This window comes from Pristiophorus japonicus, chromosome 16, assembly GCF_044704955.1.
Source record: "Pristiophorus japonicus isolate sPriJap1 chromosome 16, sPriJap1.hap1, whole genome shotgun sequence".
In the NCBI taxonomy this organism is placed as follows: domain Eukaryota; kingdom Metazoa; phylum Chordata; class Chondrichthyes; family Pristiophoridae; genus Pristiophorus; species Pristiophorus japonicus.
In genome coordinates, this window is record NC_091992.1 from 45,193,979 (window position 1) to 45,202,699 (window position 8,721).

The window sequence follows — 8,721 nt, forward strand, 5'->3', positions numbered from 1 at the left end:
AAACTGACAAAATACAAGTTGCAGAATGGGCATGTAAATGGAAAATGATTTTCAATAATGATAGGTGTGAGGTGGTGCACTTTGGTTAGAGGAATAAGGAGGTCACTTGCAAGATAAGTGTAAATATAGTACTGATACACAAATCAAAGAAAGACATGGCTTTATATAGCGCCTTTCATGACCATCGGACGTCTCAAAGTGTTTTACAGTCAATTAATGTACAATGTGGGAAACGCGGCAGCCAATTTGCAGTGCAAGCAAGCTCCCACAAACAGCAATGTGATAATGACCAGATCATCCGAAAGACAGCCCCTTCGACAGTGTCGGTCTAGATTTGTTTTTTGTGCTAGAGTCCCTGGAGTTAACACACTGCGCCGCAGCTGACGTGAAAGTACCAACAGGGATTAACGGGCTATAAAAATACAAACAAAGCACTAGCACTAGGGTTTGTTACTAGCTGGATACAATTCAAAAACAGTAAAGTAATGTTAAACTTGTATAGAACCTTGGTTAGACCACACTTGTAATACTGTGCACATTTCTGATCTCCATATTACTAAAAGGAAAGTAGGTGCAAAAAAGATTTACAAGGATGATACCAAAACTGAGAGGTTATATCTATTAGGGAAAAACTGAACAAGCTGGTGGTCTTTTCTCTTTAAAAAAAAAAAATAAAGCCTGAGGGGTGATCTGATAGTTTTAAGATTATGAAGGAGAGTGATAGGGTAGAGGTAGAGAAGCTATTTCCACGTGGTGGAATCCAAAACTTGGGGATATGGATAGAAGATACTGATTAAATCCAATAAGGAATTCAGGAGAAACTTCTTTACCCAGAGAGTGATGAGAATGTAGAACTCACTACCACAAGGAGTAGTTGAAGTGAATAGCAAAGATGCATTTAAGGGGAAGCTAGATACACACATGAGGGTGAAGGGAATAGAATGTTATGCTGATAGGTTTAGATGAAGTTGGGTGGGAGGAGGCTCATGTGGAGCATCAACACTGGCATAGACCAGTTGGACAGAATGGCCAGTTTCTGTGCAGTAATTCTATGCAAAGCATTGCTATGGTGAGATAGCCAACAGAGTGGTCCTGGAGAGGGAGCATAGGTGGGCACTGGAGAATGTTTGGTTGATGCAGAAAATAATCTCATTTAATCTGATTTTTTTTTAATGATTTGGGTGGTTTTTGTTTGTGTCCCTCTCAGAAGCGGATCCTTTGGTTAGATTATTTTTATTTAGATTGCTGACACTGGGGCAACAGTGTCTCCTTATTGATCCAATTAAAAGAGATAGCTAACCGATTCTGCAGCATGGATTCGTGAAGAAAAGGGGAAAGGCCTACAGTCTCAGGTAGCCCATCACCAGATGGATTGCTATCAGCAGGAAGGTTTGGGGGAAATCCTGGGCAGTGCTGGATTTTGTGCTCCAGTCTCCGGAACGAGCCTATTTTGATGGACCAAGCCACAGCTAACACCACTTTCTGCCTGGATTTCACACTGTGAATTGCTCTGCCACTCTTTCCTTCTCATTCATTGAGCCTGAGGTGACGGTTGCAAGCACTGGAGAGCTGCAGGCCCAGTCAGACGGAGTGAGGCCTTGTCTGTTGTCAGGGGAACCGCCGCGCCGCACTGCCCCGCCCTCCGTTTCCCCGGCAACCGGCGGGCGGGCGGAGCGAGAGGCGATGGCGGGGGACTGCTACAGCGAGAATGCGGCAGCGATCTACCGGACCCGGGACCCGGTGAAAAACTTCCGCGTCCGGTAACAGCGTGGCTCCCGGGGAGATTAGTGTGTGTGTGTGTGGGGGATTAGTGTGTGTGTGTGTGTGTGGGGGGGGGGGATTAGTGTGTGTGTGTGTGTGGGGGGGGGGGGGATTAGTGTGTGTGTGTGGGGGGGGGGGGGGGGGGGGATTAGTGTGTGTGTGTGTGTGGGGGGGGGGGATTAGTGTGTGTGTGTGGGGGGGGGGGGATTAGTGTGTGTGTGTGTGTGGGGGGGGGGGGATTAGTGTGTGTGTGTGGGGGGGGGGGATTAGTGTGTGTGTGTGGGGGGGGGGGATTAGTGTGTGTGTGTGTGTGGGGGGGGGATTAGTGTGTGTGTGTGTGTGGGGGGGGGATTAGTGTGTGTGTGTGTGTGTGTGTGTGGGGGGGGATTTGTGTGTGTGTGTGTGGGGGGGGGGATTTGTGTGTGTGTGTGGGGGGGGGGATTAGTGTGTGTGTGTGGGGGGGATTAGTGTGTGTGTGTGGGGGGGATTAGTGTGTGTGTGTGTGTGTGGGGGGGATTAATGTGTGTGTGTGTGTGGGGGGGGGGATTAATGTGTGTGTGTGTGTGTGGGGGGGGGATTAATGTGTGTGTGTGTGTGTGGGGGGGGGGATTAGTGTGTGTGTGTGGGGGGGGGGATTAGTGTGTGTGTGTGTGGGGGGGGGATTAGTGTGTGTGTGTGGGGGGGGATTAGTGTGTGTGTGGGGATTAATGTGTGTGTGTGTGTGTGTGGGGGGGGATTAGTGTGTGTGTGTGTGTGTGTGTGTGGCGGGGGGGGGGATTAGTGTGTATGTGTGGGGGGGGATTAGTGTGTGTGTGTGTGTGGGGATTAATGTGTGTGTGTGGGGATTAATGTGTGTGTGTGTGTGTGGGGGGGGATTAGTGTGTGTGTGTGTGTGTGGCGGGGGGGGATTAGTGTGTATATGTGTGTGGGGGGGGGGATTAGTGTGTGTGTGTGTGTGGGGATTAATGTGTGTGTGTGTGGGGGGGGGATTAGTGTGTGTGTATGTGTGGGGGGGGGATTAGTGTGTGTGTGTGTGTGGGGGGGGGGGGATTAGTGTGTGTGTGTGTGGGGATTAGTGTGTGTGTGTGGGGGGGGGATGTGTGTGTGTGTGTGTGTGTGGGGATTAGTATGTGTGTGTGGGGGGGGGGGATTTGTGTGTGTGTGTGTGTGGGGGGGGATTAGTGTGTGTGTGTGTGTGTGGGGGGGGGGGGGGATTAGTGTGTGTGTGTGTGGGGATTAGTGTGTGTGTGTGGGGGGGGATTTGTGTGTGTGTGTGGGGGGGGGATTTGTGTGTGTGTGTGGGGGGGGGGGATTTGTGTGTGTGTGTGTGGGGGGGATTAGTGTGTGTGTGTGGGGGGGATTAGTGTGTGTGTGGGGGGGATTAGTGTGTGTGTGTGGGGGGGATTAGTGTGTGTGTGTGTGTGTGGGGGATTAATGTGTGTGTGTGTGTGTGGGGGGGGGATTAATGTGTGTGTGTGTGTGTGGGGGGGGGATTAGTGTGTGTGTGTGGGGGGGGGGATTAGTGTGTGTGTGTGTGGGGGGGGATTAGTGTGTGTGTGTGGGGGGGGATTAGTGTGTGTGTGTGGGGATTAATGTGTGTGTGTGTGTGTGGGGGGGGATTAGTGTGTGTGTGTGTGTGTGTGTGTGTGGCGGGGGGGGGATTAGTGTGTATGTGTGGGGGGGGATTAGTGTGTGTGTGTGTGTGGGGATTAATGTGTGTGTGTGTGTGTGTGGGGGGGGATTAGTGTGTGTGTGTGTGTGTGTGTGTGGCGGGGGGGGATTAGTGTGTATGTGTGTGTGTGGGGGGGATTAGTGTGTGTGTGTGTGTGGGGATTAATGTGTGTGTGTGTGGGGGGGGGGATTAGTGTGTGTGTATGTGTGGGGGGGGGGATTAGTGTGTGTGGGGGGATTAATGTGTGTGTGTGTGTGGGGGGGGGATTAGTGTGTGTGTGTGTGTGTGGGGGGGATTAGTGTGTGTGTGTGTGGGGGGGGGGATTAGTGTGTGTGGGGGGATTAATGTGTGTGTGTGTGGGGGGGGGGGATTAGTGTGTGTGTGGGGGGGGGATTAGTGTGTGTGTGTGTGTGGGGGGGATTAGTGTGTGTGTGTGTGTGGGGGGGGATTAGTGTGTGTGTGTGTGTGGGGGGGGGGATTAGTGTGTGTGTGTGTGTGGGGGGGGGATTAGTGTGTGTGTGTGTGTGGGGGGGGGATTAGTGTGTGTGTGTGTGGGGGGGGGGATTAGTGTGTGTGTGTGTGTGGGGGGGGGATTAGTGTGTGTGTGTGTGGGGGGGGGGATTAGTGTGTGTGGGGGGATTAATGTGTGTGTGTGTGGGGGGGGGGATTAGTGTGTGTGTGGGGGGGGGGATTAGCGTGTGTGTGTGTGGGGGGGGGATTAGTGTGTGTGTGTGTGTGGGGGGGGGATTAGTGTGTGTGTGTGTGTGGGGGGGGGGATTAGTGTGTGTGTGTGTGTGGGGGGGGGGATTAGTGTGTGTGTGTGTGTGGGGGGGGGATTAGTGTGTGTGTGTGTGGGGGGGGGGATTAGTGTGTGTGTGTGTGTGTGAGAGGGGGGGAATTAGTGTGTGTGTGTGTGTGGGGGGGGATTAGTGTGTGGGGGGGGGATTAATGTGTGGGGGGGATTAATGTGTGTGTGTGTGGGATTAATGTGTGTGTGGGGGGGGGATTAATGTGTGTGTGTGTGGGGGGGGGATTAATGTGTGTGTGTGTGGGGGGGGGATTAATGTGTGTGTGTGTGTGTGGGGGGGGGGGGATTAGTGTGCTTGTGTGTGTGTGGGGGGGATTAATGTGTGTTGGGGGGATTAGTGTGTATGTGTGTGTGTAGGGGGGGATTAATGTGTGTGGGGGGGGGGATTAATGTGTGTGTGTGGGGGGGGGATTAGTGTGTGTGTGGGGGGGAATTAATGTGTGTGTGTGTGTGTGGGGGGGGGGGATTAATGTGTGTGTGTGGGGGGTGGGATTAATGTGTGTGTGGGGGGGGATTAATGTGTGTGTGTGTGTGTGGGGGGGGATTAATGTGTGTGTGTGTGGGGGGGGGGATTAATGTGTGTGTGTGTGGGGGGGGGATTGTGTGTGTGTGTGTGGGGGGGGGGATTGTGTGTGTGTGGGGGGGGGGGGGGATTGTGTGTGTGTGTGTGTGGGGGGGGGATTGTGTGTGTGTGTGTGGGGGGGGATTGTGTGTGTGGGGGGGGATTGTGTGTGTGTGTGTGGGGGGGGGGATTGTGTGTGTGTGTGTGGGGGGGGGGATTAGTGTGTGTGTGTGGGGGGGGGGATTAGTGTGTGTGTGTGTGTGCGGGGGGGGATTAATGTGTGTGTGGGGGGGGGATTAATGTGTGTGTGTGTGGGGGGGGGGGATTAATGTGTGTGTGTGTGTGTGGGGGGGGGGGATTAATGTGTGTGTTTGGGGGGGGAGTGTGGGGGGGGAAGTGTGTGTGGGGGGGGGAAGTGTGTGTGTGGGGGGGGGAAGTGTGTGTGGGGGGGGGAAGTGTGTGTGGGGGGGGGAAGTGTGTGTGTGTGGGGGGGGATTAATGTGTGTGTGTGTGGGGGGGGGATTAATGTGTGTGTGTGTGGGGGGGGGATTGTGTGTGTGTGTGTGGGGGGGGGGATTGTGTGTGTGTGGGGGGGGGGGGATTGTGTGTGTGTGGGGGGGGGGGGATTGTGTGTGTGTGTGGGGGGGGATTGTGTGTGTGTGTGTGGGGGGGGGATTGTGTGTGTGTGTGTGTGTGGGGGGGGATTGTGTGTGTGTGTGTGGGGGGGGGATTGTGTGTGTGTGTGTGGGGGGGGGATTAGTGTGTGTGTGTGGGGGGGGGATTAGTGTGTGTGTGTGTGTGTGCGGGGGGGGATTAATGTGTGTGTGGGGGGGGGATTAATGTGTGTGTGTGTGTGTGGGGGGGATTAATGTGTGTGTGTGTGTGTGGGGGGGGGGGATTAATGTGTGTGTTTGGGGGGGGAGTGTGGGGGGGGAAGTGTGTGTGTGGGGGGGAAGTGTGTGTGGGGGGGAAGTGTGTGTGTGTGGGGGGGAAAGTGTGTGTGTGTGGGGGGGAAGTGTGTGTGTGTGGGGGGGAAGTGTGTGTGTGTGGGGGGAAGTGTGAGTGTGTGTGTGTGGGGGGGGGGGAAGTGTGTGTGTGGGGGGGGGGGTGTGTGTGTGGGGGGGGGAAGTGTGTGTGTGGGGGGGAAGTGTGTGTGTGTGGGGGAAGTGTGTGTGTGTGGGGGGGAAGTGTGTGTGTGTGGGGGGGAAGTGTGTGTGTGTGGGGGGGAAGTGTGTGTGTATGGGGGGGAAGTGTGTGTGTGGGGGGAAGTGTGAGTGTGTGTGTGTGGGGGGGGGGGGAAGTGTGTGTGTGTGGGGGGAAGTGTGAGTGTGTGTGTGGGGGGAAGTGTGAGTGTGTGTGTGTGGGGGGGGGGGAAGTGTGTGTGTGTGGGGGGGGGGAAGTGTGTGTGTGTGGGGGGAAGTGTGTGTGTGTGGGGGGGGGGGGGAAGTGTGTGTGTGTGGGGGGGGGAAGTGTGTGTGTGTGTGTGTGTGTGTGGGGGGTGGAAGTGTGTGTGTGTGTGTGGGGGGTGGAAGTGTGTGTGTGTGGGGGGGGGGAAGTGTGTGTGTGTGTGGGGGGGGGGAAGTGTGTGTGTGTGTGTGGGGGGGGGAAGTGTGTGTGTGTGTGGGGGGGGGTGAAGTGTGTGTGTGTGTGGAGGGGGAAGTGTGTGTGTGTGTGGAGGGGGAAGTGTGTGTGTGGGGGGGGGGGAAGTGTGAGTGTGTGGGGGGGGGGGAAGTGTGTGTGTGGGGGGGATGTGTGTGTGTGTGTGTGGGGGGGGATGTGTGTGTGTGTGTGTGTGTGGGGGGGGGGAAGTGTGTGTGTGTGTGTGTGGGGGAGAAGTGTGTGTGTGTGTGTGTGGGGGGGAAGTGTGTGTGTGGGGGGGGGTGGAAGTGTGTGTGTGTGGGGGGGGGGTGGAAGTGTGTGTGTGTGGGGGGGGGTGGAAGTGTGTGTGTGGGGGGGGGGGTGGAAGTGTGTGTGTGTGGGGGGGGGTGGAAGTGTGTGTGTGTGTGGGGGGGGGAAGTGTGTGTGTGTGGGGGGGGGAAGTGTGTGTGTGGGGGGGGGAAGTGTGTGTGTGGTGGGGGGGGGGAAGTGTGTGTGTGGGGGGGGGGAAGTGTGTGTGGGGGGGGGGAAGTGTGTGTGGGGGGGGAAATGTGTGTGGGGGGGGAAGTGTGTGTGGGGTAGGGGAAGTCTGTGTGGGGGGGGGAGTCTGTGTGTGGGGGGGGGAAGTGTGTGTGTGTGTTGGGGAGGGGGAAAGTGTGTGTGTGTGTTGGGGAGGGGGAAAGTGTGTGTGTGTGTGTTGGGGGGGGAGATTAATGTGTGTGTGTGGGGGGGGGGAGATTAATGTGTGTGTGTGGGGGGGGGGGAGATTAATGTGTGTGTGTGTGGGGGGGGGATTTGTGTGTGTGTGTGTGTGGGGGGGATTAGTGTGTGTGTGGGGGGGGGATTAATGTGTGTGTGTGGGGGGGGGGGGGGATGTGTGTGTGTGTGGGGATTAGTATGTGTGTGTGGGGGGGGGGATTTGTGTGTGTGTGTGTGGGGGGGGGATTAGTGTGTGTGTGTGTGTGTGTGTGTGGGGGGGGGATTAGTGTGTGTGTGTGTGGGGATTAGTGTGTGTGTGTGGGGGGGGGGATTTGTGTGTGTGTGTGTGGGGGGGGGGGATTTGTGTGTGTGTGTGGGGGGGGGGATTTGTGTGTGTGTGTGGGGGGGGGATTAGTGTGTGTGTGTGGGGGGGATTAGTGTGTGTGTGGGGGGATTAGTGTGTGTGTGTGGGGGGGATTAGTGTGTGTGTGTGTGTGTGTGGGGGGGGATTAATGTGTGTGTGTGTGTGTGTGGGGGGGGGATTAATGTGTGTGTGTGTGTGTGTGGGGGGGGGATTAATGTGTGTGTGTGTGTGTGGGGGGGGGGATTAGTGTGTGTGTGTGGGGGGGGGATTAGTGTGTGTGTGTGTGGGGGGGGGATTAGTGTGTGTGTGTGGGGGGGGATTAGTGTGTGTGTGTGTGTGTGTGTGGCGGGGGGGGATTAGTGTGTATGTGTGGGGGGGGATTAGTGTGTGTGTGTGTGTGGGGATTAATGTGTGTGTGTGTGTGTGGGGGGGGATTAGTGTGTGTGTGTGTGTGTGTGTGGCGGGGGGGGATTAGTGTGTATGTGTGTGTGGGGGGGGGGATTAGTGTGTGTGTGTGTGTGGGGATTAATGTGTGTGTGTGTGGGGGGGGGATTAGTGTGTGTGTATGTGTGGGGGGGGGATTAGTGTGTGTGTGTGTGTGTGGGGGGGGGGATTAGTGTGTGTGTGTGTGTGGGGATTAGTGTGTGTGTGTGGGGGGGGGGATGTGTGTGTGTGTGGGGATTAGTATGTGTGTGTGGGGGGGGGATTTGTGTGTGTGTGTGTGGGGGGGGGATTAGTGTGTGTGTGTGTGTGTGTGTGGGGGGGGGGATTAGTGTGTGTGGTGTGGGGATTAGTGTGTGTGTGTGGGGGGGGATTTGTGTGTGTGTGTGGGGGGGGGATTTGTGTGTGTGTGTGTGGGGGGGGGGATTTGTGTGTGTGTGTGGGGGGGGGATTAGTGTGTGTGTGTGGGGGGGATTAGTGTGTGTGTGTGGGGGGGATTAGTGTGTGTGTGTGTGGGGGGATTAGTGTGTGTGTGTGTGTGTGGGGGATTAATGTGTGTGTGTGTGTGTGGGGGGGGGATTAATGTGTGTGTGTGTGTGTGGGGGGGGGGATTAGTGTGTGTGTGTGGGGGGGGGGATTAGTGTGTGTGTGTGTGGGGGGGGGATTAGTGTGTGTGTGTGGGGGGGGATTAGTGTGTGTGTGTGGGGATTAATGTGTGTGTGTGTGTGTGGGGGGGGGGATTAGTGTGTGTGTGTGTGTGTGTGTGTGTGTGGCGGGGGGGGATTAGTGTGTATGTGTGGGGGGGGATTAGTGTGTGT

The 8,721-nt window shown here is 56.0% G+C and overlaps 1 protein-coding gene across 4 annotated transcripts in view; it reads left to right on the forward strand.

Moving 5' to 3' along the window:
• Nucleotides 1-1,022: 1,022 nt before the first annotated feature.
• mks1 (MKS transition zone complex subunit 1) overlaps nt 1,023-8,721 on the forward strand; it is a 73,731-nt gene continuing 66,032 nt past the window's right edge. For 2 of the 4 annotated variants that reach the window (XM_070858120.1, XM_070858122.1), the window contains exon 1: nt 1,672-1,760. Coding sequence is in view for 1 of the 4 variants with exons in the window: in XM_070858119.1 (XP_070714220.1) it covers nt 1,684-1,760 (77 nt within the window). In the remaining 3 variants the exon portion in view is untranslated. Of the gene's footprint in view, nt 1,110-1,564; nt 1,761-8,721 lie in introns of those variants that run through there. The other 2 variants (XM_070858121.1, XM_070858119.1) reach the window with 2 other exon arrangements.